This window comes from Canis lupus, chromosome 3 (assembly GCF_011100685.1).
Source record: "Canis lupus familiaris isolate Mischka breed German Shepherd chromosome 3, alternate assembly UU_Cfam_GSD_1.0, whole genome shotgun sequence".
NCBI lineage: Eukaryota > Metazoa > Chordata > Mammalia > Carnivora > Canidae > Canis > Canis lupus.
In genome coordinates, this window is record NC_049224.1 from 62,962,764 (window position 1) to 62,989,798 (window position 27,035).

At 56.0% G+C, this 27,035-nt stretch overlaps 1 protein-coding gene across 11 annotated transcripts in view; it reads left to right on the forward strand.

Moving 5' to 3' along the window:
- The window catches only part of FAM53A (family with sequence similarity 53 member A), a 33,375-nt gene extending 16,874 nt beyond the window's left edge, over nt 1-16,501 (forward strand). For 10 of the 11 annotated variants that reach the window (XM_038533292.1, XM_038533294.1, XM_038533295.1 and 7 more), the window contains 3 exons: nt 352-406; nt 2,100-2,773; nt 9,219-10,081. In XM_038533292.1, coding sequence (XP_038389220.1) covers nt 352-406; nt 2,100-2,773; nt 9,219-9,524 — 1,035 coding nt within the window. In that variant the 3' untranslated portion in view covers nt 9,525-10,081. Of the gene's footprint in view, nt 1-351; nt 407-2,099; nt 2,774-9,218; nt 10,082-16,073 lie in introns of those variants that run through there. The other variant, XM_038533298.1, reaches the window with a different exon arrangement.
- Nucleotides 16,502-27,035: the final 10,534 nt, after the last annotated feature.

Here is a 27,035-nt window from a genome sequence, read left to right on the forward strand (position 1 = left end):
GGGGCTGGCGCATGTGGGGGAGGGCCTGGTGGCGTAGCTGAGTGGGGAGGTTTGTGAGGAGGCCTGGCTGCGGCAAGGGCTGCTCGGGCTGTGGGAGCACAGATGCACATGCACAACACTTGGGTTCCCTTCACTCACTGGAGTATTGTTAGGCTTTTAAGAATCTTGATTAAGAAAAAAACATATTCTGAGGTCAGTCCTTTTCTTTTTAATCTCCAAAAAAGGCAGTGTTGGGGAAGAGTGGAATTGGTTGCAGGGATGAGAATACAGCGTTATCCTTACCTCTGTGCTGTTTGTGAGCTCAGCATCTGTGTCCACTGTGTTCATGCTGGTTTTTCTTAACATTTTCAGCATTCTGGCAGGACACTGAGCAGCAGTGGCCATGTGTTCCCTTTTGAGAGCAATGGTAAGTGTTGAAAAGTCCCTGCTGGTCTTCCTGGGCTTCTGTGGCCATGGGCCAGGGATGGAACGGAAGGTGAGGGAAGTGGAACTGGCACATGATGCTGACTTCTGCAAGAAAGTCCACCCGCACAGTGAAGGTTGCCCACAGCAGTCTTCTCCATGCTGGGCTATGGGTCAGGGCATGGCTGGGCCTCTGCCTTAGGACACGGCAGGTGCCGGGCCACCGGGCCCCTCTGGAAAGGCGCCTGGCAGTGTGGAGGTGGAGGCTCGCCCTGGGGGGCCTGTGGGCATTGAGGGCAGAACACGGTGGGGTTGGGCTCAGCACGCGGTGGGTGTATAGCTCCGGTGTGGCACACTCTGGGCCATTGGTGTGGTTGGGGCTCAGGCCCTGGAGCACGGAGGACACCTCTTGCCAGTGCATGTGTCCTACACGTGTGCCTATGACTGGAAAGGCCACCCCACACGAGTGTGTAACTGAGCCTGGGTGTGCAGAGCTTGTTGCCCTACACTCTTGGTGACCTTGGCTCCATGTCATGGGTTGTGGTGAACATGTTAGTTGTGATCTTTAGGGACAGACAGGCCTGACTTGAGTGCCAGTCCTCCCCCGCCGGCCCTGGTCACCGTGGCTGTAGGAAAGCACTCACTGTGTTAGATGGCTCTCCAGACTACCAAAGTGAAGGTTTTTAATAAATTCTTTTGTGAACTTGTGGAGGTAGAAACTGTGAGGCCAGCACCGGTCCTTGGTACTGTGTCCTCAGTGGTGGTCCATCTGTACACGGGGCCAGTCCTCAGCAGGATCATCCTTTGCTTGTGCCTTTTACCACAGGGGTCCTGGCCCCATCCCTTGGGTCCCACTGCCTCCATACCCACTGGAGGCTGGGAGATGCTGAAAAGACTTATGGCCAGGCTGGTGGGAGTCAAGGCTTTGCCGTCCACCCTGCCTCCACATGAGTAGTCAGAGGAGACCCATTCATACTGCTCTGCCCTCGATGGCAGTTGGGATACAGCAGAGCTTGTGATGGCGGCCCTGATGGGCACATTCAGGGTCTGGGCACCCAAGGGCTTTGTGAAGGGTCTGAGGAAGGTGACCTTCCTCAGGTGGTCGGGTGGGCTACTCTGTGGTGTTGGAGGCAGGTGGGCAGAGGGAGCCCCTTGTGCTGTGCTTGTACAGTGTGTTCTCACGTGTGGATGCCAAGTGCTGACCCCTGGACACTCAGTGTCTCCTGTGACCCTCCTGGTGGCTGTGTGGAGTGGGGGAGTGGAAGCTGGAAAGGGGTCCCTGTTTGATGTGTGCTGGGGGCCGTGCCTCACGTTTCAGGAGGACAGGAGGTGAGGGACACCATAGCTGCTGCTCTGCCCAAGTGCTTACGTGGCACTGGCTTCCTGGAAGAAGCGGCTTGGTGGGGGGCTTGCTTGCATACCTATAAGATTACTTGGCCGCAGAGAAGTAGGGGATGTGGGGCCAGTCTTTTCATGAAACTGAATGGGGAACAGCATGCTCTGGTCATTTTCAGGGAATGGCTAGCTGTCTGACCAGGGAATGCCGGTGGGGCCTGTGCTGACCACATCCCCCAGCTCTTGCAAGGCATGAGGCTTTGCGTCAGGCAGTGTCCCCAGCTGGGCAGGTGTCTCAGGGCACAGCAAAGACCGTGCCTTGTCTCCTGTTCACTTGTCTCTTCTCTTTTGTGTCTCCTCAGAAGACAGGTGCCCCTGGAAGGTCTTAAGTGGCGGATGGCCCATTGGAAATCAGACAGCCACAGGGACGTGGGGCCCCAACACAGTCCTGGGTGCGGTGAGCACCATAGACCTGAAGGAGAGCTCAGGGCCCCCCTCGGCACCACCTACCAAGCGACACTGCCGCTCCCTGTCGGAGCTGGCGCACTGCCACTCCCTGTGGCGCCCCAGCTGCTCCAGGGTCTGGACGCCGGTGTCCAAGAGGTGGTGCCACAGCGGTGGGAATGCCACGCTGCAGGAAAGCCTGGGTGCCAGCCTGCCCAGGGGTGCTGCACCGCTCGACCGCACCCTCCTGGTGGCTGGGCCCACCTCGCCCCCAGCACCCCAGCCATCTTCAGCCAGTGGCGGCTGCATGGACAGCTGTGAGGGCAGCTCGGGCCTGCCTAGGCGACCCCGCGTCCCATCCTGGAGGCACCGCCTGTCGCTGTCCCAGGAGCACCTGGCAGAAGTGGGCACGGCACTGCCCTCTACCAGCAGCAGCCCCTCGTCTACCCCCGAGCTGGACCGGCGACTGGGCCTGCTCCGGTGCTGCTCACAACCGTGTGTGCTCGTCGGGAGGAAGTGGCAGCGCAAGCGCAGGCGTGAGGAGGGCACTCGCTGGCCGCGCCCATCCTTGGACTTTCTCAAAATGACACAGGTGAGGCTTGTCTTGTGTCCGGTGTCCTCGGCTTGCTGGCGCTGCGCACACCCTGGGGTGGTTCTGTGGTGAGACTGGCCTGCCAGCGGTCTCGGTGCCTCTGCACCCTGTAGGGGATGAACTGCTTGGGCTGCGCTCTGGGCCTGGGTGGGCTTGAGGTTGCAGCGTCCCCAGCGCCAGCTCCCATGGCCCGTAACCTGCCTGCCTTGGTGAGGTGTGAGCTGTCCTCAGCCCTGCTTGTGCGTGTGGGTGTGTGTGTGCATGTGGGTGCGCATGTGCAGGTGGACATGTCAGGATCCCAGCCCCCAGGTTCCCATGGTCCTCATGTCCCCTGTGCTCCCTGGGGTGTGGGATGGCTATGACCACCTGTCTGTATGGGAGGCTGTGGAGCAAAATCGGTGAGCCAGGGTACAGGACAGGGCAAATCTGAATGGGCTTCAGTGGTCAGGTGGGCTGGCCCAGTAGAAGCAGAAGGACAGGGTGCAGAGTCAGCAGGGTGCTGATATTGGCAGCCCAAAAGAAACAAAGCCCAGTAGATGAGAAGCCTGCATATCTGTCTGTCTTTTTTTTTTTTTTTTTAAAGAGTGTGAGTGGTATGAGGTGGGCTGGGGAGGGCCAGAGGCAGGGGAGAGAGGGAATCCCAAGCCAACTCCCTGCTGAGCCAGAGTCCCATGTGGGGCTCCATCTCATGACCCTGAGATCATGACTTGAGCCAAAAGCAACATCGGATGCTCAACTAGCTGAGCCACCTGGGCGGCGCCACCCCCTCCCGCTTATCTTTCTAGAACATTTTCCCTCATTGTTGGTATGTTGCTGTGACCCCCTCCCTGGCCCCCGGATCCTTGAGCTCCCCATGCCCTGCCCCAGGCTTCTGACTGCCTGACTCCTTGGCCTCAGTGGCCTGTTGCCTTGGTTAGCCTGGCACTCACCAGGATTGCTGCATAACAAACAGCCCACATTTACCAGCTGTAAGTGATGCCCATTTGTTACGACATGGCTTCCACAGGTCAGGTGTCCGGGAGCAGCTCAGCTGGGTGGCTCTGCTCAGGGTGCCCTGCACGCTCGTGCTCTGCAGGGCTGTGTCACCTGCAGGCTCAACAGGCCGGACGAGCCACTTACTTCCAAGCTATCACATGTGAGATTTGCTGTGGGCTTACTGGGAAGCCATCTGGGCCTGGGGTGTGGTGTGGAGGTGAACAAACCTGCATGCTCAGTGTCTCTGGGGGAATCTGCTAAGGCTTTCCAAAGTTACACATTTATGGGAAGTGGCATTGCATTTAAGGTGTCAGTTTGGGGCACAAAGTTGCTTACTGTATCTCTTAGAACTTTGAAAGTCTCTGAGCTGGTGTGTCCCTCACTGTCTCTTATTCCTGATGTTGTGAATGATGAACTGTATGCAGATAGAGGCATGGTGAGCAGTCATGATAGCTGGCTGACACTTCTGATCGTGACCTGGGGGATGGAGGCCAGCTTCCAGCCCCGTCCTTCACCAGCTCCTGGCTGCCTCTGGAGACAGAAGGCATCTCATGTGCAGCTATGGTCAGTGGTCACCATTAGGGCTTGTTTCTACTCATACCCCTCCTTGTGCACTGTGTATGGCTCTCATACCCCAAGATCCCGGGCTCTCTACAGACACTGGCAGGTGTCTGACAGTTTGGCACCATTCTGACATGAGCTGCAGAGAATGCAGACCTGTGGGCTAAGAGTTCAGCTTCATAAGACCACCCCTGTTTCAGATGCCTCAGTACCCCACTGGCCAGCTACAAACTGGGGTTCTCACGACTCCCTCCTCAGTTTCTGTGCTTGGCTAGAACAGCTTACAGAATTCTAGAAAGCACCTTACTAATTACCCATTTATCATGAAGGACACAACTCAGGATCATCCAGAGGGAAGAGACGCACAGGGCAAGGTATGGGGCAGGGGGTGCAGAGCCCCCACACCTCTCTGGGAGCATCTGTGCCCAGTGCCCAGCACCCAGATGTGCTCACCCACCTCCAGATCCCCCAACCCTCTGTGCAGAGATTTTTTTTTAATTCTTTTTTTTTTTTATTGGAGTTCAACTTGCCAACATATAGCATAATACCCAGTGCTCATCCCACCAAGTGTGCAGAGATTTTTATGGAAGTTCTAGTGCACGGGTGCGACTGATGAGATCACTGGCTATGGAGATGGACCGAGTCTCCTTCCGTTCTCCATCCTCTGGGCGGGGGACTTAAAGTCCAGCTCACTAAGCCTGGTGTGATCCTTCTGTCCACTGCCCTACCCCAATACTGGCTGGGGACCTACAGGGGTCATATTCACCTAAACTGAGGTGTGGTTGAATGGGGCTCTTTATGAATCACAGAAGATGGTCCTCACCCCATCACTCAGGAAGTTCCAAGGTTTGTAGGGATCAGAACCAGGAATGAACAAAGGCCAGCTACGCACCTCTTACTGTATCACCACAGATCTAGGAAACTTGGTTGTCTTAAACATACAAGGAGGTAGAAGCGGTAGTCTAGCTGTTAATGGTTAAGTGGCCAGGTTTGGTGACTCTTGATGTTTTGGGCGAGACCCATGAGGTTTCTCTGTGGTGCCGCGTGTTCAACTCACTGTCACCTACAAGTAGAATGGGCACTTATGGGTACTTGTGGTTAGCATGCAAATGGAAGGGAGCAGAAGACTTAAAAATACTTTGGAAGCATGGATGTGACCGTTGAACCCTAGAGGACCAGCCATGTGTAGGCGGCTGTTGTGTGAGTGGGAGGTAGGTGCAGGCCTTTAGCTCTGCAGGCAGCAAGGGGTGCAGAGGCCCTGAGCATTGCCAGGTGCCACGTGTGTGCCTAGACATCCTGTGCACCCTGCCCAGGGGCGTGGTGTCCCCTCTGGGAAATGGAGACCCCAACTGTTTCCTCTCAAGGTGATTTCACTTCTACATGAGACTTCTCAGAGCAGGCATGGGCAAAGCCCTGGGACCTGCCTTCAGGTGTGTCAGGTGTCCATGTGACAGTGTGGCAGTGAGCAATGCCAGGAGATTCTCTGTGGCTCCCGCTTTCTGTGCAAGAACAGTTGGGACCACATCCATCCTGCGTGTGCACACTCCAGCCTGGTGGTCCTGACATCAGCATACTGGTTTTGTGTCTTAACTTGAAGTGGTGCGGTGGGGAGCACAGGGTCCTTGACCTCGGGCCTGGATGTGGTGTGCTGGGTGCTGAGCAACCCACTGCCCTGCCCCCTACAGTGGGCATGTGATGCAGAGTGCCTAGTAGCCCCTGAATCTGCTCTGTCTTGAGCCAAGCAGGGCCTGAGGGGTGGCTTTGGTCATCAGGGAGGGGACACTACTGCCACCTGAATCTTCATTCTGAGTGATTATTTCTACGGGAAAACATACAGAATTTTCTATTTTTATTGGCAAAGCTAGGTCTCAAAATTGAAATTAAAATATCATTACTGAAAATGTGCTGATCAGTTATGGTTCCAGTAGGGTATGGGAACAGGTACCAGTTTTCATGAAATTGTATGTTTTCAGAAGCTTTTATGATGTAGAGGAGATCCTCAGCTGCCTATGGTGTAATTGAAGAGTGCTCCAGCCTGTGGTTGGGACATGTAGCTCCCTGCCAGCCCGAGATGCAGCCCTATCCCCTGGCCTGGTGTCCCAAGGAGGGTGGTTGTAGCCGGGGGTAGAGGAAGGGGTGTGCACGTGTGCTTCCAGATGCCTGGAGCCACCTGCCTGTCCCGTGTGGCCTGGCAGGCCTGGGGAGGCCTGAGCATTGTTGGTCAGCTGTAGGTTTCTATCACTCTGTCATGTGAGCGTGCTGGTTTTTGTTGGTTTTCCTCCAGCTGAGCCCCCCCCCCCCATCCCTGCTGTGTGAACGACTTCCACTCTCTTGCAGGATTGCGAGGGCACTCACCCCAAAGTGAGGGAGGAGGTCTAGGGATCAGTTGCTTGTCAGCTGGCTTCCTTATTACAGCTCCCTCGCCCAACACATGCAGACACACTCAGCGCTCCTGTGCATACACACACCCCCACCTCTGGCTGTCTCTGCCCCCACCTGTGGTGTGGACGTTGCAAGCCCCGCAAGCCACTGTGGCTTGGGCCAGGCCTCCCTCTCCCTCTGCTGGCTGAGGAAGGCGCCTGGGTTTGCCACATCTGCCTTGTGGGGCTTCTGGTTTCTCTGGGGCATAGCTGAAGCCCTGGTTGGACACGACAACCAGATGGGTGCTGGGGTCCAGGCGCCTGCAGGCAGTTGGAGACCCCCCAGGGCTCCTGCTCAGCCCTCGCCTTTGGGATGAATGTGACCTCATGGGCAGGGTCTGCTCTGGTTGAGCAGAGATGCTGTGAGCTGTCTAGGAATGCAGAACCATGTGGTCTGGTTTGGAGATGGCCTGTTGCCTCTGCCAGTGCACATGTGGCTGGCTAGGTGCTGGATGTTCCTTGAAAGGAATTTGGGATGGCTCACAGGCACAATTCTGTTTTTCCTGCAGAATCTCATCAGCTTACCTGTAGCTGATGACCTTGGCTTGGGGTGAAGGAGGCACTGGGCATGTGCTCTCACTGCCCTAGGAAGTCGGGGCCTGTCTCTGGGGCTGCTGCAGAGGTACACAAGTTGGTGGACCCTCTAAAATCTAGAGCCCCTGATTTATAATTCAAAGTCTTGACCTTTGATTTTTGAAAAAAAATATCTTACGTTCATCTGCTTAGATTCAGGGAACCTGAAACCAGAATGACAGTAGCAGAAGCAGGACTGTCCAGTGCTGAGGGTCACACATATCAGCATGGCCCCAGGCTGCTCCCAGTGGGCCTCAGACCCTGCTTTCCTGTCATCCCCAGCTTTGTGTGATGGCGCACCTCTATGCGAGGTGGCAGGTGGCACCCCTTTTGGGGCCAGGTGGTTGCTGCCTAGAGCAGGTTCATATAGCTCTGCACGAGCAGTTTTGTTGAACGGCCACCACATCTCTTTAACAAGTGGCTGGAGTGGACTGGTTTTACATCTGTGACCTGTAGATGGGCTCATGTCCCAGTGACAGAAGACCTCTCCACAGCAGCTCTCCTGCCACCTGTCCAGTCACTGCCCCATGACATTCCTGCTAGCTCGTGGGTGTGCTGTGGGGTGAGCGCTGTCCACATGTGGACCAGGGCAGGGGCGGAACGAGAGTAGGTGGCGGGGGAGCCTGGTGAGGGGCTGCGTGCTCTGCCTATGTCACTACCAGCCTGCGGAGACATGCTGGGCCAAGTGTTTGCATAAAGAAGTGACCTTACCTGTCAAATCCACCTTGATTTGAATAAAGAGGAAGTTATTTCATGAATCCTCATTTTGTGACCAAATTATGTGATCAATTGTACCTTTAAAGATTGAATCATTAGGGCAGCCCAGGTGGCTCAGTGGTTTAGCGCCACCTTCAGCCTGGGGCGTGATCCTGGGGTCCTGGGATGGAGTCCCACATCAGGCTCCCTGCATGCAGGCTGCTTCTCCCTCGGCCTGTGTCTCTGCCTCTCTCTCTCTCTCTCTCTCTGTGTGTGTGACTCCCATGAATAAATAAATAAATAATCTTTAAAAAAAAGATTGAATCATTAGAATTTTACTTCTCAGTCAGTAATTCTGCACAAGAGAAGTCAGTGTATTTTATAGAGCCAAATAATTTCCTTAAACGTGCTGATTTCAAAGAGGAGCTCTGCTCCCCTAAGGGAAGTGTTTATTTACTATAATTCACTGTGGGACTGTTTCCAGCACATTTTCTAACCATGGAGACAGATTGTATGAGGCATGTCCTGGCTCCAGCAGGTTTGGATTTGGGTTGTGTGGCATCAGTCAGCTTGTGTTCTGAGCCCACATTTGTAGGTGCCAGTGTACTGGAGCTGGGTGAGAGTGATGCCCTTTAAAGGCCCTGAACCGTGTGGTGGCACCTGTCTGAGGGCACTGTGGGTGTGGCCCAGGAGGGGAGCCCGATCCTCGGGTTGCTGAGATCACACCTAGGCCAGGTTGAGAGGCTGCTCCAGCAGAGGTGTGGTTGCGCAGTGGGCAACACACAGGTGCTACCCAAAAGTGCAGGACCAGGGGATGGTGGGGATGTACCAGGGGCCCTGTCTATGCCAGGGGGGCTGCTGTCATGTGTGGTCTGGAGGTAGGCTGTGGCCAGGAGGTGGAGGGGAGGAGGCCAGTACACACTGCTGGTGTGTAGCCCTGGAGCAGAAGCCTTAACGGGTGGAGTGGCCTGCTGGGTCGTGGGCCCTGGTGGACTAGCCAAGGAGAGGTGCCACCTGAGTGGACAGGGCTCTGCAGCGATTGCCCTGGGAGCCCCCATCTTTAGCAGCATGGGGAAGAACTGGCTGCAGGAGGCAGGAAGTGGCAGTGCTGGCCCAGCTGGGGAGTTGGGTCTCAGCGGGGCAGTACCCTGGGTCAGTAGGATGCTGCCTCCTGCATAACCTCCTGGAAATGCTTTAAGCTGATATCTTTTCTGTTGCAGACTTTAAAAAATTCAAAAAGCCTTTGCTCCCTTGATTATGAAGATGAAGAGGAGGATGACGCCCAAGTGAAGCTGACCCCGTATGACCCACACGGCCTCACGGGCATTGTCACACCTGGCTCCAACCCACTGAGGGTGTGCCCCAGGCCCTGCTGCCCCAGCCCGTGGGCCTCTGGGGAGCCCATGGCCGCTGAGGGAGAGGGTGGGAGCAGCGGAGACCCCAGTGACTGGGATAGTGCTGGGGAGGAAGGCGTCTTCCCTCCCAGCCGCGGTGAGCTGGACCTGGGGCAGATTGAGAACAATTGACCCCAGGCAGGTGGGTTGGGTATCCGGTCTCTTCCCAGCACATGGACAGAAGCAGGGCTGTGCATAACTTTAAACATTAGGTCTCATTTTGATCTAGTCTTCCCTAAAGATGTGTTTTGGATTTTTATGGCTTTTATGCTTTTAGAGAGAGCTGCTCCATTTTGAATGAATTCTTAGAAGGGCATTCTATGGAATGGAGGCCCATGGGCTGATCCCAATGTGGGTTTGTGGGTTTGTGTTCCTTTTGTAAAATGCCTGCCGGGCAGAGTCCAGGAGATCTGGGTGGGAGGTCTGGGCGGCGGGGTCTGGACAGGGGATTCAGGTGGGTGGTCTAGGAGGTCCAGGTAGAGGGTCCAGGCAAGGGGGTCCAGATGGCAGTCTGGGTGAGGTGTCTGGCCCCTCCAGTAGTCTCTGTCCTCCATGTGTGCCTGCCTCCTTCTGTCTGCCCTTTGGGGGCGGTAGACAGTGGTCTCTGCACCAGGAGCTGTGGGATGGGCCTTGAGGATGGTGGTCCTGGCGGCACCAGATATGACTTCAATAAAAAACGTTTACTTTGCTGTGTTGATTCCTGGTGTAAAGCAGCTGGGCCCCAGGTGTGGGTGCAGCACAGGACAGAGCATGTTGTCTCTGGTGTTTCACTCCTGATTCTAATGACATGGGGATTTCTACTAGAGACTCCAACCCCAGGAGCTTTGGGTAAGAGGACGCAGGTTGTGGTAGCAAAAGAATACAGTAAGAACCTTTGGGGAGATCTTGATGTTTTTTTTCTCCCTGAGAACATTTCCTCACGTCATAGCTGTTAATGGTGTCCAACTCCCTGGGTAGACTGTCGGTGGGCGGAGGACGAGGCAGGAGGTACCAGGCTTTCTCAGGCCTGCTTGCTGGCCCCTTCCCTGCAGGCTGGGGGGTCCTACAGCCTGCCCTGCCCTGCTCTGAACTCCCATCACGTGGGATAAAGCCAGTGGCACCGGGGCTGACATGGGGCTGGCTCCCGCGAATCCCACTGATTCGTGGGAGCCAGGAGTGGCCACGATGGCTTCTTGATGACTGTCGGAGAACGTTTTTCCTCTTAAGCTCTAGGCTGTAGTCCGAGGGTCCCTGAGACTTGTGGAGGTGCCCAGTTCCACTTTGTTAGCTCGCTGGCGAGCCTCCTGAGGGAGCAGGCGCCTGGCATCTGTGTGGAGGGGCAAAAGGTTCAGCAGGTGTGCTGTGGCCAGAGTTAGGTGCAGAAAGCCACCTGTGCTTTGTTCTAGAATAGTCCCCCTGTCTAGTTAGTGGCTCTCAACTGTGGGGGAGTTTACAAAAATACTGGCATCTGGGCCCCTCTGGGGTGTTGCCTGGCAGGGGAGGGGTGTTGTTTGCAGCCGTCTGGGTTTAGCCTGAAGAGGATAGAGAAGTGGTATGGGTGGCTCAGCGTATCCCAGGGCTGGCAGACCTTTGGCTGAGTATGGGTCTGGAGTGGGACCAGAGCCAGAGGGCCACTTGCAATGCAGAGGTGCCTTTGGCGGTTTCTGAGAGGGGACTTTGGGGTCATGCTGGTGCCTTAGAGTGTCACCAGCATCCCCAGAGCCACCACCTGGCTACACATGAGGTGGAGGGGCCCAGAGAGCCCCTGGGACCTGCAGACTGGCTCTTGGTGGGCACAGGACTTGGGCCCTGGGACCCGTGCATTGAATTTCCGCACAAATGCCAGATTCTCCACTAGGAGGTTGTGTTTTGGGTTGAATTTCTGGAGATAGGCTCTGTATACTTACCTGCATAAAACCAGTGGTCCCAACTCAGAACTTTGCTTTGGGGTTGACCTGTGGATCCGATGGGGTGGGGGGTGGGTGATGCTACCAGATTGTTGGGTGTGGGCAAGGTCACTGATGCCCTCCGGGATGGGGCAGCCTGGACAGCCACAGGAGCCTTGGGGGGCATCATGGAGGTGGCGTCAGGCTGCAGGAGAACCTGCCTGGGATGTCTCCTTGGCCGCAGCTGGGTGGGGGTCCTGGCCTGGCTGTGTCTGCTGAGGTCCCAGGCTGGGAAAGAACAGGAGAGGATCAGACACAGAGGGGCTGTACTGTAGGTATGAGGAAGCCCAGCTGCCCCCCTGACCTGGGCACTCTGGGCAGGTGGCAGGTGGGTGGGGGGAGAGCCAGGGCAGGCTGAGTCAGGTCTGGCTGTGTGGTGGCAGGAGTATGGACACTGTAGGGCCATGGCAGTCAAGGGGCCCAGAGGTCAGTCCCCTTTGAGGGCCCCTCATCCCCTGCATCATGGAGGAACCCTGCTGTCCCTGTTGGTGACCCTCCAGGGGTCTGCCCAGTGTCCCCTCCTGCTGGATGGTGAGCAGGCTTGGGGAGGCACCCCCAGCTCAGTGCCCCTGGAGCACTGGGGTTAGAGTACTTCCCACCTGTTGTTGTGAATGGAACCCTCCCTCAGCCAGGAGCAGACAGAGGGTTTGGTGGGCTTGTTCTGTGTCCCCACCCAGGACAGGACCTGCTGGCCGTATGCAGCTGGCTCTGAGCCCAGCCCTGGGCAGGAGGTAGTGAGGGACAGGGTGCTGAATGTGAATTGGCCCCGCCTGGCCCCTGGGTCCTGCCTCAGCACCTGTCCAGGGGACTCCTGCTGGGGGGGTGGGGGACTGTGATACCCCCCACAAGGAGCACTTGAGCTTGTGCCTGACTGCCTCCCCCATTCTGCACATCCTCCTTGTGCATCTCCTCACTTCTCGCTCAGTTTCCCCCCATGCCCTGCTCAGGGGGGCCAGGATAAAGAGCCCCTCCTATCTTAGCCTGGGTCTCACTTCCATTAACTGTGGCCCTGCAGCCATATGGGATCCAGGTGGCCTCCCTGGGCCCTTACACTGGCCGTGGGACCAGTGGCTGAGGTTCTGCAGTCCTCTCACTGAAGCCACATGAAAAGCCAAGTGGGGGCCTCCATGGGTCTACCTCAGCAGTCATTCCTCAGCAGGCCTTCCAGGTTGAGGCAGACCCTGCCTGGGTGGAAGTGACTGGAGGGCTAGACACCATGGCCCTGGGAAGTGGGCAGGGGTCATCCCGGGCCCTTGGGGACAGTCATGTTCTTGGGCTGGGAGTCTCGAAAGGCCCCTCTTCACCTGGTGGCTTGGGCTGCAGAGAGTGCCCCCCCCCCACCCCAGGACTCTTGCTCTTCCTGGAGGCCCTGTCCCCTCCCCCACTCTAGGCCTCACAGAGCACAGGGGGCAGAGGGAGATGGAGATGGGGCCTCTTGCTGAGGAGCTGGACAGCAGCCCCCTTCACTAGCCCTCACTGTCCAGGCTCTCTGTATCCCTGTCTAGGCCTTCATACATCACCCTCAGCCCCCCTGGAGGATTGGCCTCACTCCTGGGCTGATCCTGCAGTACCTGTCCCCTCCCTGCTTTGGCCCACTGTGACTCCCTCAGTGTCCTTGGGAAACCAGGCTCAGGGAAGGCAGCCCCCTGGGGATGGGCCAGCCCTGAGACCCCTGCCCACAGCACCAGCCACCTCTTTGCTGGTCTGTGCACTGAACCCTCCACGGCTGTGGTCCTGGCCAAATCTGTGCCTCTGTAGGTATAGGTTCCTCCACTAGGTGGCTTGGGGTGGCTCTGAGGGACAGGGGCACAGCCTGGGGCCAGCGGGGACAGTCCACCTCATGTGTGGACCCTGCCCTCCCACCTCTCGTCCCTCGTCCTGGATTTTCTCTGGCCACCTCTGCCTGAGTGCCAGTGCCCAGATCCTCCACACTGGAGCCAGGCAACACCTTGGAGCAGAGTGTCTGCAGGCATCCCACCCAGCGGGTGACCCCCTGCCTGTCTGGACTCCCTGGAGGACCCTGAACCCTTGCCGGTCCCAGTGGTTGGCTGACACCTGGCCAGAGACGCAGATGCAGACCCCTCTGTAGGAACATCAGAGAGCAGGTCTCAGGAACTCCTGTACTTGCTCTTTGGGTGGATGTTGCTGAATGATGGCTGGGCACTGCAGCGGCTTGAGCAGGTGAACCAGGGCAGGTATCGGGAATCCTGTTCCATATGCGAACAAGAGCCGTGAGGTGGGAGGCATCTGGGGGCTTGAGTGGAGAGGGGGTGGGTGGGGGGAATAGTCAGCTCAGACACACTGGTTTGCACACTCTATGAAAAGGAACCAGAGGGACGCCTGGGTGGCTCAGCGGTTGAGCATCTGCCTTTGGCTTGGGGTGTGATCCTGGAGTCCTGGGATCGTGTCCTATGTCGGGCTCCCTGAATAGAAGCTGCTTCTCCCTCTGCCTGTGTCTCTCCCTCTCTCTCTCTCTCTCTCTCTGTCTGTCACGAATAAATAAATTCTTAAAAAAAAAAAGAAAGAAAGAAAAGGGACCAGAGTTTCCAGGGAGCATAAGGGAAACCTGCAACTATAACTATTTCCAGAAGCTATATGTCCATAGCAAGACCTAACAATTACCAGTAGGAACTCACAAATCTGACATTCTCGTTGGAGAGTTTTATTAATCCCCTCGTAGTAGTTACATAGACCCAAGAGTAAACAATACAGACTTACCAGATTTGGTCCCCCTGCGGGGGTGAACTCCAGCTGCCCATGCACCTGTGGAGCGCACCTGCAAAAACGGGGAACAGCATGGGCTGAAGCTGCCAAAATTGACCGTGAACAGGCCAGAAAGAAGTCCTTGTGATTCAAGGAATTGGTATCACCCAGATCATGTTTTCTTGCCATGCCTCGATAACAAAAAGATTGCAAACAAAACGTCATGTGTTTAGGAAATTTAGAAATGCACTTTACGTAACTCATAGACCAAAGAAGAAACCAGGATACAAGTTAGATGGTATTAGAACTGAATGATTGTGAAAATGGTCCGTATCAAATCTTACCAAATATACCAAGTTGTAAAAAAGACATTTAGGGCGCTTGGAGGGCTCCCACTGGTGAAGCATCTGTCTTCAGCTCAGGTTATGATCTCAGGGTCCTGGGATCGAGTTCTGCATCGGGCTCCCTGCTCAGTGGGGAGTCTGCTTCTCCTGCTGCCCCTACCCCCCACTCTTGTGTGCACACATGCATGCACTGTCTCACGCTCTCATGCACGCCCTTTCAAATAAAAATCTTTAAAAGATAAAAATAGAGGACATCTATAACTCTACATGACTAGTTAGAAGAAATAAAAGTCAGAAATCAAGCGAACATCCAACTTAAGAATGAGGCCAAGGTGGGCAGCCCCAGTGGCCCAGTGGTTTAGTGCCACCTTCAGCCCTGGGTGTGATCCTGGAGACCCAGGATTGAGTCCCACGTTGGGCTCCCTGCATGAAGCCTGCTTTTCCATTTGCCTGTGTGCCTCTCATGAATAAAGATTTTTTATTTATCCTGGGTCTCCAGGATCATACCCTGGGCTGAAGGCGGCACTAAACCCCTTGGGCCACCGGGGCTACCCAATAAATCTTAAAAAAAAAAAAAAAAAGAATGAGGCCGAGGTTAGCAAACTTCCTTGAATGGGCCAGACAGTTGATATTCTGGGTTTTGAGGATGGCAGGTCTATTCTTTCCCCTCCTCCCCCCTCTGATTTCATCCCCACAGCGTCATGTGCTGATCCCCGAATTTGGGGAATGAAAGAGTTAAGGCCAAAGGGAAAAGAAGGAGAAGGTTCGTTAAGAGCAGCAGCGAGTGAAGCAGACGAGAAACCAGGGGGAGGGGACCCCGTGCCTGGAACAGACGCGTGGGGAACCACTGCAGCGGGGGCTGCACTGACCAGGGCCAGGGGCCAAGTAGGTTCTCAGGAACGAGGACTGGCCATGAGCACAATGAGGTGTTAGGAGCGACTTGGAAGAGATGGACATGTTTCTGGGAAAGTATTGTCAACAACTGAGCAGAGCAGAGATGCCAGGGCTGGTCCTGGGAACCATCCTTTGAGGAAGCTGTGGTTTCATGCCTTCCCAGGAGGAAAGCACAACGCCAGCCGACTTTGGAGGCAAGTCCTGCAAAATCCACAAGGGTGATCCCAACTAAATCCGAGCATGGGCCAAGGGGGCAGGGGCGGGGCCTGCTGTGGTGGCTGAGGTGGAGGGGGAAGCCCCTTGGGCCTGGCCCCTGAGTGCCCTCTCTCCCAGCTCCCCAGACTTCTGGATGGCATGGATGGGACTGGGGGTCGTCGGGAGCCTCAGCAGGGCCTGACCAAGTAGTAGGCCCTGAGGCCACCCTTCCCACCTGCTCCACTGCCACCTGTGTGGGGGGCCAGGTGTGTGAAGCAGCTCTGGACGCTCCCATGGCACCCCAGGGTCAAGGTCATGGGCAAGCAGGGTCTGGCTCCTGCTGCCTTGGCCCTGCAGTCCTGACAGCTGGGGAGGAGCCCTGGTTCCCCCGCAGGGGTGCCAGTCCCTAGAGCTGAGCCCCTTACACCCTCTCCCTGCCCGCCATCTGTGCCCCCGGGGCCCCCCCGAAGCCTCCCGACCCCGACCCAGGTGTCCACCTTGGTCAGGAAGCCCGTCCCTGTCACCCCATGGCAAGTCCCATGCTTTCTCTGCTTCTGCAGTTGTGGATGTAGCTTCTTTAAGCTTCGTTAAGTTACTTCTGTTAATTTCTGTTGTCCTAGGAAATCGTGCATTTCATCAAGAACGTCAGCCATCAGTGCCTGTCACCATGCCTCTGTGGCTCCTGCTCCCTGTCACGGCCCTGACGGCGCCAGTTCTCTCCCTCTCTGGCCAGCGTTGCTTTATTTTGTTTATTTTGAGGACCGGCTCTTGGATTTACTGATGAGTTCTTCCATTTTTCTTGTTTCCAATTCATTAATTCGCTGTTATCTGTACCCCTCCTGCTCCCGTGGATTTACTTTATTGTTCTGTTTTCCCTCCTTCGTCGAATGTTTAGTGCATTTATTATCAGTCCCTCTTGCTCGGTAATAAAAGCATTTAAGGGTGTGAATTCCCCGCCAGCTCCTCCTGAAGCGGGCTCCGCGGACGTGCAGTCTCCCTTTCTGGATGGTTGTAAATCGCCTGTCCTGGCAACTTTTATTTACTCTCTGACCTAGACGAGCACTTTTGAATTTCCAAATCATCTGGCTTCTCTTTTAGATCCTTTTATTAATGTTTAGGTTCTTGTATTGGTTTAAATAATGAGGCCTATAAATGTTCTACTGTTCAGAAGGTAGTGAGGTACACATACATGTGTGTGCACCTGTGTCTGTGAGCAAGCACACACATGTGCACACTCTGTGTGTGTGCCAGATGCATGCACGCCCATGCATGCGTCCCCATGCATGTGTGTACAGCTCTGCCCATATGCTTGCACACGTATACATGTATGGGCATGTAGCATGTTCTGTGGTTTCTGACCAGGCGAGTGCCACCCTGTCAAGGACTTCCAGGAGAGGACTCCAGTTTTGTTCCCTGATCCTGTGTCTCTGGGGGAAGGCTGACAGGCCTGCCTCCTCATGGTGGAGCTGGCACCCCCCTGTGCTTACAACAGGTATACCTGATTCCATGCACCTGCTTCGGGCTGGATGGCCCAGTCTGCTTGTTGACAGGGCCCCAAGGTGTCTGCAGGGCCTGTCACTGAGTGACTCAGGGGAGGTGGTGTCAGGCATAGGCTGCAGCAGAGGGCAGGCTTGTCAGGTGGCTCAGATGGTCCCTCTGACCTGGAGCAGCCTGAGCATGTGAGTGCAGTGCTGGAGAGGACCTGGGCGATTTTCAAACAAAGTTTCATTTAATTCCTAGTTTGCTAATTATACAAGATGATGAGTTAATTTTATTTGTTTTGATGTTAATTTTATTGTCTTTATTGATCTATTGAGATGACCATATGATATTTCCTCTTTAATCTGTATATGAATTTCCTAGGGCTGCTGTAATAGTGACCATGGCCCAGGGAGCTCCAACAGCAGACATTTATTCTCTCAGAGCCCTGGAGGCTGGGAGGCTGAGATCCAGGTGTGGGTGGGTGGCTTCCTTCTGAGGCCTCTCTCCATGCTGTGTAGACAGCCATCCTCTCTCCATGTCTTTATGCGATCATCCCTCTGTGTGTGTCCGTGTCCTAATCTTTTCTTATAAGGACACAGGTCAGATTGGATTAATGCCCACCCCAGTGACCTCATTTTACCCTAACAACTGCTTTAAAGACCCTATCTCCATTTTTTTTTATTGTGGTAAAATATATATAACATAACATTTTCCACTGTAACCATCTTTAAACAGGCAGTTCTGTGGCATCAGGCACACTCATGGTGTTGTGGACAGCCCCCCCCTCCACCCCCAGAACTCTCTCATCTTCCCAAACTACCCCCAAGAAACACAAGCTCCCCACCCCTCCCCCCGTCCTCACCCCCAACACCCACCACTCACTGTCCCTCTCTGTGGTCTGACCCCTCCGTGGGCCTCAGAGAAGTGGGATCACACGGTGTCATCCCTGGGTGGCTGGCTCACTTCACTGAGCATAGTGTCCATGGGGTTCATCCAGGTGGTGGCAGGTGGCAGAGTCTCCTCCTGTTTAATGCTGAGTAACACTCCATCGTGTGTATTGTGTGTCCCTTTTGTTTATCCATCCATCCGTCCGTCCGTCCATCCATCCATCCATCCTACTGTCTGTCCATCCATTTGTCCATCCATCCATCCATCCATCCATCCATCCATCCATCCATCCATCCATCCTACTGTCTGTCCATCCATCCATCCATCCATCCATCCATCCATCCATCCATCCATCCATCCTTTCATATCTCCATCTATCTGTCTGTCCACCTGTCTATCTGTCCATCTGTCTGTCCGTCTGTCCATCTGTCCCTCCATCTGTCCATCCATCCATGGACACTTGGGTGCTTCCATGTCTCAGCTGCTGTGCATAATGGTGCCGTGACCGTGGGGACCCTGCCTTCAGTTCTGGGAACCTACCCAGATGTGGAATGCCTGGGCCATGTTGTCATCCTGTGCTTCATTTTTGAGGACTGTCCATGCTGTCTTCCATACTGGCTGCACCTTGTTACCCGCCCCCACAGTGCTTGGGTCCAGTTTCCCCACGTCCTCGCCAAGGCTTGCTGGTGTCTGTGCCTTGGAGAGCAGCTGTCCCACGGGGTGTGAGGTGGGTCTGTGAGGTTTTTTTGTTGTGGATAGCTAACTTAGCTGCGTTATAGTAGGGAATTTATTGAAACTGTATGGCCTAACATGGCCAATTTTTATAGATACTCCACCTGTGTTTGAAGAGATATTCTAAAAATATCTTTTGAAGAGATATTCTAAAAATATCTACAGCATTCCATATGTCTGTAAGGTCCAGGTTGATTGTACAGATCTTCTACATCCTTACTGGGTTTTTTGTCTAGCTGATCATGGTTAGACTCTGGTGGCTGATTGGTGTATTTTTCCTGGTGGCTTGTGCTTACCTTCACATTTAGGATTATTATGTATTTCTTTTTTTTAAGATTTTATTTATTATTTATTCATGAGAGACACAGAGAGAGAGAGAGAGAGAGGCAGAGACACAGGCAGAGGGAGAAGCAGGCTCCATGCAGGGAGCCTAACATGGGACTCGATCCCGGGTCTCCAGGATCAGGCCCTGGGCTGAAGGCGGCGCTAAACTGCTGAGCCCCCCGGGCTGCCCTTATTATGTATTTCTGTTGCATTGAACCTTTTCTAATTATATGCTGACCCTGTCTGTCTCTAGTGATACTTTTGCTTATGTTCTATTTTGGCCTCATGTTGATGTAAATGCGCTTTCTTTCTTTTGGTTGCCATGTTTGCCAGCCCTTCATTCCTTCCAGTGGATCTGAGTTTCCTTCAGGTATCATTTGTCTTCAGCTTGAAATTTTTTGGTTTTTTTTGTTTTTTTCTTTCAGATTTTGTTTTTAAGTAATCTCTGCACCAGGTGTGGGGCTCAAACTCACAACCCTGAAATCAAGAGTCACACCAGCTGAGTCAGCTGGGTGCCCTTGAAATTTTTTCCTTTATCTTTTTTAAGATTTATTTACTTATTTATTTTGAGAGAGCGAGCAAGCAGAGGGAGGGGCAGACGGAGAGGGTGAGAGAGAATCTCAAGCAGGCTCTGTACTCAGCACACAGCCTGACATGTGGCGAGCTGAAACCAAGAGTTGGATGCTTAACCGATGGCGCCACACAGGCGCCCCTGAAAATTTTTCTTTCTTTTTTTTTTTTTTTTTTTTGAAAATTTTTCTTTAACGTTAGTTTTGATCAGGTATACTGTCTCAGCCTTCATTTATCAGAAAATACATTCCTTTTGCCTTAATTTTTGAAGGATAGCTTTGCCAGATACAGAATTCTGACTGGTTCTTCCTTCCTGTGTTTTAAAGAAACAGTTCCATTGCTTTCTGGCTTGGGTAGCTTTCCATGAGAAGTCAGAGTGGGTGGTTTCCTAGTTTTCCCTGTATATAATGTTTGTTTTGTTTTGCTGTTCCTGGAAGCTTTTAAGATTTTCTACTTTTTTTTTGGTTTCCAGCAAGTTGGCCATGACATATTTGGGAATGATCTTGCATTAGCTCAGGGTAGCTTTCTTTCTACAGCACCCCTCTCCTCTTCCCCCTGGGCTCCAGCTTCACATATGTGGCTCAAGCCTGGCTGACTCCCCTGGTCTCTGCAGGTGCAGGGCCAGCTGGGTGCCTGCCCTGGTGTGGAGGCTGCTCATGAGACCCCGTCCACTCGCCGGGAAATGCTGCCCTCTCGCTGGAGCCCAGCCCCTCCCCTGCCCTGTGACAAGGCAGGGCTTGACTTGGCAGCGTCTCTCTTGCAGCTACCACAAGACCAAGGGCTCCACCGCCTTTCTAAGCAGGAGTGGAACTCAGCAGGTGTACACTTTACATGCTCCTCTGCTGAGTCTTCTGGAGCCTTACACAGTAGGTCTTTGGTGGACTAGAGTGGTTTTCTTAACCTGGCCTTCAACTTCTACTGGCAGGGTTTGCATGTATTACTTCTGTCACCTGAGCTGGTGCCTTTTGTTCTTTATTTGTGATGCTATAAATTCTATTTCTGATCTGTAAGTGGGGACGCCAGAAATAGTAACAAGCACCCTCACGTCATAAAGTGTTAAGGTCATCACCTAGGTCTTGACCTTCCTCCTGGACAGAACCAGAACCTGGGTTCACTTGAATTCTGGCCGCTTCCCTCTTGCTTTTACTCTCCCCTTGTGTTTTGTGGAGTTTTGTTCTCAACCCCACAAGATGTTGCCACTCCTGTGCCATCTGGTGTCCCTGTGCGCTCTCTGCTGTGGTCACATCCCCTGCGCTTCCCGTGTGCATGTTTCCTCTGAGGCTGCCCTGGGTCCCTGCCACGTCTCCCCAGGAAGAGTAGGCTAGCCAGCAGGGATGGTGCCCCCACGATGGAGGCCATGGTCTATGCAGCCTAATCTCGGGAGTGACGCCTAGGCCCTACCACACAGTTTGCTTGGACACAAGCCACTGGATGAGGCCCACGCTCAGTGGGAGCCCCAGGAAGTGGGGTCCTTGGGTGTCTCAGAGGCCACCCAATGTGCCCTAGGTACAGAGCCTTCCTGTCTCTGGTGAACGCTCTCTTAACTCAGAGGACCTCACTGCCCACCATGTGCTGCATGCTGGGCCCTTCCCGAGGAGCTCCTTGTCTATCTGGTAAGGCACTCAGGGAACAGAAAGCCATGATGCCAAGTGAGAGGTGAGACCCCATGAGTCCGGCCCTGCAGAGGGCGAGAGCACGTCACAGGTGCCTGGGAGTCAAGTCTGCACCTATGCAGCGGGAACGACGGGGACACTTATTGACTGCAGGGTGCAGCTGTGTGGGGAGGCTCCCACTGCTGGCCCCCCAGGGAGCCCAAGTGATAGGCTGGAGGGCGCTGGAGGGTGCTGGGCCAGGCAAACGCAGCAGCCCCAGGGCAGAAGCCATCCTCTGTCCGTTACATTATTGTGATTTTAAAGTGTTAACAATCATTTATTGAAAACATCCTTTTTATAGTTAGCGTGTCAGGGATTTATTGATTTCAGTAATAATTTTACACATTACGATACATCCAAATTAATTGCCTTTTTTAAAAACTTATTTTTGAGGTGAAATTCATGGCATAAAATCAGCTCTGACCATGTTAAGGTGGCATCTCGTGTGCTTACCAGGTTGTGCAGCCACCACCACCATCTGGTTTTGAGGCATGGTCCCCCTGCCCTTGCGTGTTCCAGACACTTTACAGGAGTGGACACTGGAGCAGGGCCTGTGTGTCTGGAGAGTGGGTGGTGGTGGGGAGCTCAGGTGTGGTGGCCTTGTGCTGGGGGGGCGGTTCTGGGCTGAGCATCCAAACCTGTTCCTGTGGTATGTCCTCACACCATCCAGGCTGGCTGGGTCATGGCCCTGAGGCCAATCCCAGCCCACTGGGGTGTTAGCAAGGAGGGCTTTATGGGAATGTGCCCATCAGTCTGCATATGGTCTGTGCCTCTCGGCAGATGCCATGCAGCCCGTGAAATGAAAACATGGACTTTGGCTCTTGACGCCTAAGTTTGCCAACCCTTGGGTCAACGCTGTGCCCTTTCAGGCACCCAGCCTCTGCTGCCAGGAGGCCCAGGTGCCTTCCCAGACATATGACTGCCTTGCTGGCTTAACTCCTGCCAGATATGGGACACAGGATCCTGGACCCGGGTCAGCCAGCCCTGACCCTATGGGAGGTGGCCTGGCCGTGCGGGGTGACCCTGGGCAAGCCCCAGTTCCTGCCTGCTGGGGATGGCTCTAACCTCTGGGAGTGAGGCCAGGCTGCACTGTCCCATCATGGGGGCCTTGGGGAACAAGAACTTGCTGTGGTCCCTCATGCAGGCCCTAAGGCCTTACCTTGCTCCTGTTGCAACACCTCCCCTGCCAGAATAGCTCCAGGCTAGCTGCCTCACCCTGGCCCAGGGCCATGCCAGGAGGCTGCGGTTAAGCCAGAGCTGAATCCTGACTGGTGTCTGAGCACAGGGGGGCCACTCAAATGTGCAGACTGTGGCCATAGGGGTGGCTCAGCCCCAGCATGGGGCTGCAGGCTGTGAATATTGGGCTTTGTCCTTTTGCGGGTTGGGTGGGGGGATGTTGGGCCTCATCTTGCCTGCTGGGCATCAGCTGCCACCTTGTGCTTCTTCCCTATCCCCCAGCCTACCAAAGCCCCCCTGAGCTGGGCTGGGGGAGATTTGTCAGCATCTCAGGCTGTGGCCACAAGAGGCTCCCTCACAGCTGGGTTCTGTAGTGAATAAGGTCTATCCCCCCACCCCCAAATGCTCCCCTAGGAGCGCATGGATATCCTGGCCCCTCAGGCTGGGAGGCAGGTAAGGCCAGGGTGGCTGGGGTCATGATGGGAGTGCTCCCTCACCATCCTCAGAATGGGGGTGCAGCGGGGTGATGTCCCTGAGGTGTGTATTCAGGACTAAGGGCCAGGAGTCACCCACAGGCTGGGGCATGGGGGGGCCCCTGTCTCCAAGAACCTGCTGCTCTATTGGGGGCTGTGTGTGTCACAGTATGGATATGCCTGTCACGTGTGAGTGTGTGTGATGCCAAGTGCTGTGGAGTCTGGTGCTCCAGGGGCAGCAAACACTGCAGGAACGGGAGAGTGCACGCCTTGGGCAGCAGGGGGCTTGCCTTCTCTTCCCAGAGGAAGGGGGGAAGGGGGAGGGGGCGCCCCCCCCCCCCCCCACAGTGCAGCCAAAGCTGAGGAAGGGCGGTGTCCTGTTCTGCCCAGAGCTGGTCTGACCTGCCCCAACCTTGGCCCCAGGTGTCCTCTGACATGGCCTCTAGGGTGCATGGTCCAGGCCAGGGGAGGCCCTGGGAGGCCCCTACCGTCTCCCACCCTGGGGCTGGGTGGTCCTGGGTGGCTGGTGGCCGCAGCCGTGCTGCCCTTGGCAGCCGCTGGGTGGCAGCAAAGATCGCCCCTGGCAGAACCTTCCCCCTCAGCCTGCCTGGGGTTGGCAGGGCCTGTGGTGTGGCCTGGAGCCCAGGGGCTGGGGGCACAGACCCTCTGGGGACTCCCATCAGTCCCGCCAGTCCCAGGACCCCAGCTCTCTGGTGGCTCTTTCTACTCCCTAGGCAAGGCTGATCTGAGGAGGCGAATGTGGCGCTGTCCCCAGAGGGGTGTTTGGCATCCTGGGCACATGGATGGGGAAGAGACAGCCCCCTCAGGGAAGCCCAGCCGTCCAGGGGATTGTTGAGTGCACCAGCGGTGGGTGGGGTGGGGCAGGGTGGGCTGTGGCTATGGTCCCAGGTGGCTGTGGAAGTGGTCCCAGGTGGGCTGTGGCTGTGGTCCCAGTTGGCTGTGGAGGTGGTCCCAGGTGGGTATAATTTATGGAGGGGACCCTGAACCCAGAGAGTTGAGATGACTTGCCTGAAGCCACGTAGCTCACAGCAGAGCTGGAATCTTCTAGGGATCATTCCATGGTTGTGGGAGCCATATGGGTTCTGGGAAAATTGAGTTTCAAGCCCTAAGCTCCCATTGACCTGCAGCATGACCTCAGGAGGAACCACCCCACTGAGGGGAGACCCTGGGAGGGTCTGCTGCTGGGACCACAGGGGAGGCCTGAGGGGCTTGGGACCTCTGGATGGGGTGCTGCAGAGGGCGGATGCCAGTTGGGGACCTAGGCTCCCTCCTTACTCCAAGCTAGCTTTGGCTGCAGCTTCTGGCCTTTGGGCATGGTGTGCACACTGGCTCTTGTCATGGGCAGGAGAGTACAAGTAGGATCAGACCCAGGCCGTATGGAGGTGGGGCTCAGGGCAGCAGGCTAGGCACCCCACAGTCTCCCTCAGTCTGGGACCCCTGATGCCACTGATCCTGAGGCTATTGGAGAAGAGGCCATGACATGTCAGGGTCCAGGGAAGTGTGCCATCCATAGGTGGTCCATGGCTGATCCCAATTGTCACTTGAGGAGTTAGTCAGCGACCAGCTGATCAGCGCTTGTGGCTTGGGCAGGATCAGGTCTGGCCAGACCAGACACAGCACTTTGGGGTGGAGTCCCTTCCACCTGCTGGACCAGGTGCAGGGACACTGTGTGGGGGACTCAGGGCCAGGCCAGGCAGGGCTGGGTGGGCACTGGGCAAGGGAGCCACAGCCTCTGCAGGCCTGTCAGGGGCCTAATAGTTCATGGGCAGATGTGGCCTCCAGCGCCCTACTGACCCAGCACCAGACACCAAGGCCTCCGTGTGTCCTTCAGTGACCCTCTCTGGAACCTGGTCTCCCTGAGGCACTGGGTCCGGCAGAAGCATGGGCCTTTCCCTTGGAAGATTCCTGTGTGTGTGTGGTGGTGGGGCTACCTGGGGCCCACCTGGGACCCCGGCCTAACCACAGCAGCGGCCCCAGTGCTGATTCCAAACCCCAGCCCACCCCCAGCCCACCCCAACCTATCTTACCCTCTGCTAAACTCACTAGGACTCACTACTCCCGGATCCCGGACCCCCTCTGCTCTCCCCACAGCCTCCCAAGCGAGGGCTGCCCACATCCTGACTGTGGCTGCAGCCTGTGGAGATGGAGTGAGACAGACTGGGGGCACTGGGGGCCTGGGGGCCTGGGGGGAGTCCCAACCCCGGATCCGGTGACCTGCTCTCAGCCGGGGGCCTTGCTCTGCTTCTGTGGGCCAAGCCTTGGGTGCCTGTCCTGTCCCAGCGCCTGGCTTTGGGGCAGCCTGCCCATGTGGCAGCCTGGGGGACACACACAGAGACCCCATCCCTGCCTTGGGCACTCTGTTAGCCTTTGTTGGATGAATGGCAGTGTCGAGTGAGAACCCATAGGGAGGAGTGTTCCTCCTGTCACCAAGCCTCAAGGGCAGTACTAGGCAATGCTGGGGCGGCATTCTAGGCTAACTTTCTGGGGAAGATGCAGCAGCCTGGCCCGTGCCCTGCAGGGGTGCTGTTGTCTCTCCCCTTTGGTTCATGTGTAGGATGGTGCTGTTGCTTCTGAGGGCTGAAAACCTCCTGGAGGGTCCGGGGTGGGAATCTGCTGGTGGGCTTGGCTGGGATCCAGTTCCTCCCGAACCCCATCTCTGGCAGCTGGTGGTTTGCCTGCCACCCCTGGGTCGTCGCTGCTTCAAGCTCCGTGTCCTCCTTGGGCAGTGGAGTACCTGGACTTGCCTGGCGCCCTGCCCTCCTGTCACCCAGGGCTCCCATGGGGCTTTTCCCCACTTGGCTAAGAGGGACGCTGGGTACGCGTGGGCTCCAGCGGCTGCTGCCGTACTGAGGCTGTGTTCTGCGGATCTGCCCCCTCTCTTTGCATGTTGAAAGCAATTTACTGACCCTCCCAAGGAGCCCCAGGGGTGTCCGACCTCAGAAGTCACTGCGAGAGCCCTGCCGTGCCCTTCGGCCCTGCACCCTGCAGTGCCCTGGCAGTGGGCGCCCCTATCCCTTTTGTACATGCGGAGGTAAGGCCTGGCAGGGTGGCCAGCTCCCAGGGGGGCTTGACGTGGGGTTGGCTCACCCAGCGTTACTCTGCCCTGGTACTGTGGGCTATGTGGCTTCCCTACTCCTCGGCCCTGGGAGGGGATGTGGCAGGAGGCAGCTGGCTGTCCCTGTGCTGCTGAAGCTGGACAGTCCGACAGGCTGCCTGGAGCCAACCAGGAGCTGCTGGGATGGGAAGGCCCGTCTCAGACCCCTTCCCAGGGTGTGCCGACCCTGGGCCCTCGCACCACCCGGGGAGGGGGGACACCCTGTCTCCCGGGCCGGGGGCTGTGCCCAGCCGGCACCGAGCTTCTCACTGCCCGCTGGAGACGGAGCCCGTCAGCGCTGCCCCCTCGACTTTTTTCTCCTCCCCAATTAATTAATTTAAATTGACCATTAAGTCAGCCGAGTTTTTGATTGATATTTTCATTAGCAGCCCTGTCCGACGCCCCAGGAATGTATGGTAATGTCCAATCTGCGGGCGGGCCGCGCTCCTCCTGCCGCGCTGAGTTATGGCTGGCACCGTCGCGCGTCTCCCAGGGTAATTTGAATTCAGATGAGCTGCCGCAGTGTTCCGGAGCCTGGCGGCCGGCCGCTGACGGATGGCACTCGGGTTATCACAAGGTCACTGGCGCAGCCGCCACCCGCCGCGGGAGGGGCTGGCCCGGCCTCCGATGCGCGGGAAGGTGGGCGGCCGAGTGGACTCCCGAAAATTGCCCGGCCGGCGGCCAACGGAACAGAGCTGTGCCCAGTAAAAGCCAGGTGAGCAGGCCGCAGGGCCGTGTTGCCCAAGGCTACGGCTGCGCCTCGCGAGGGATTAGAAGCCCATCTGGGTTTATACCCACGGCCACCCTCTAGAAGGGGCAGGGGTGCCAGCCTCATCCCTAGAGAAGCACTGACCAGCATGGAGCAGCTGCCTTGTGTCCTGAGAGTCTTGACTGGTTCCCAGTGACCCAGCCGTGATGGGCACAGGCTCTGACAGCCCTTCCGCAGGGGCTCTTGTCCCCTTGGACTCCCAGCCAGGCCCTGGAGGGGTGGCACCCCACTGCCTCATCCCCTGGGCCTCCTCCCCAAGCAGATCTCACCCACAGCCATTGTGCCTCATTCTGGCCCAGCTTGGGCGCCAGGCCTCAGGGTCTGTGGCAGACACCACACTTCTAACCCCCCTGAGGATCTCCAGGAGCCCCCTTCAGGCCTGAGGGGCCAGGGTGCTGGAT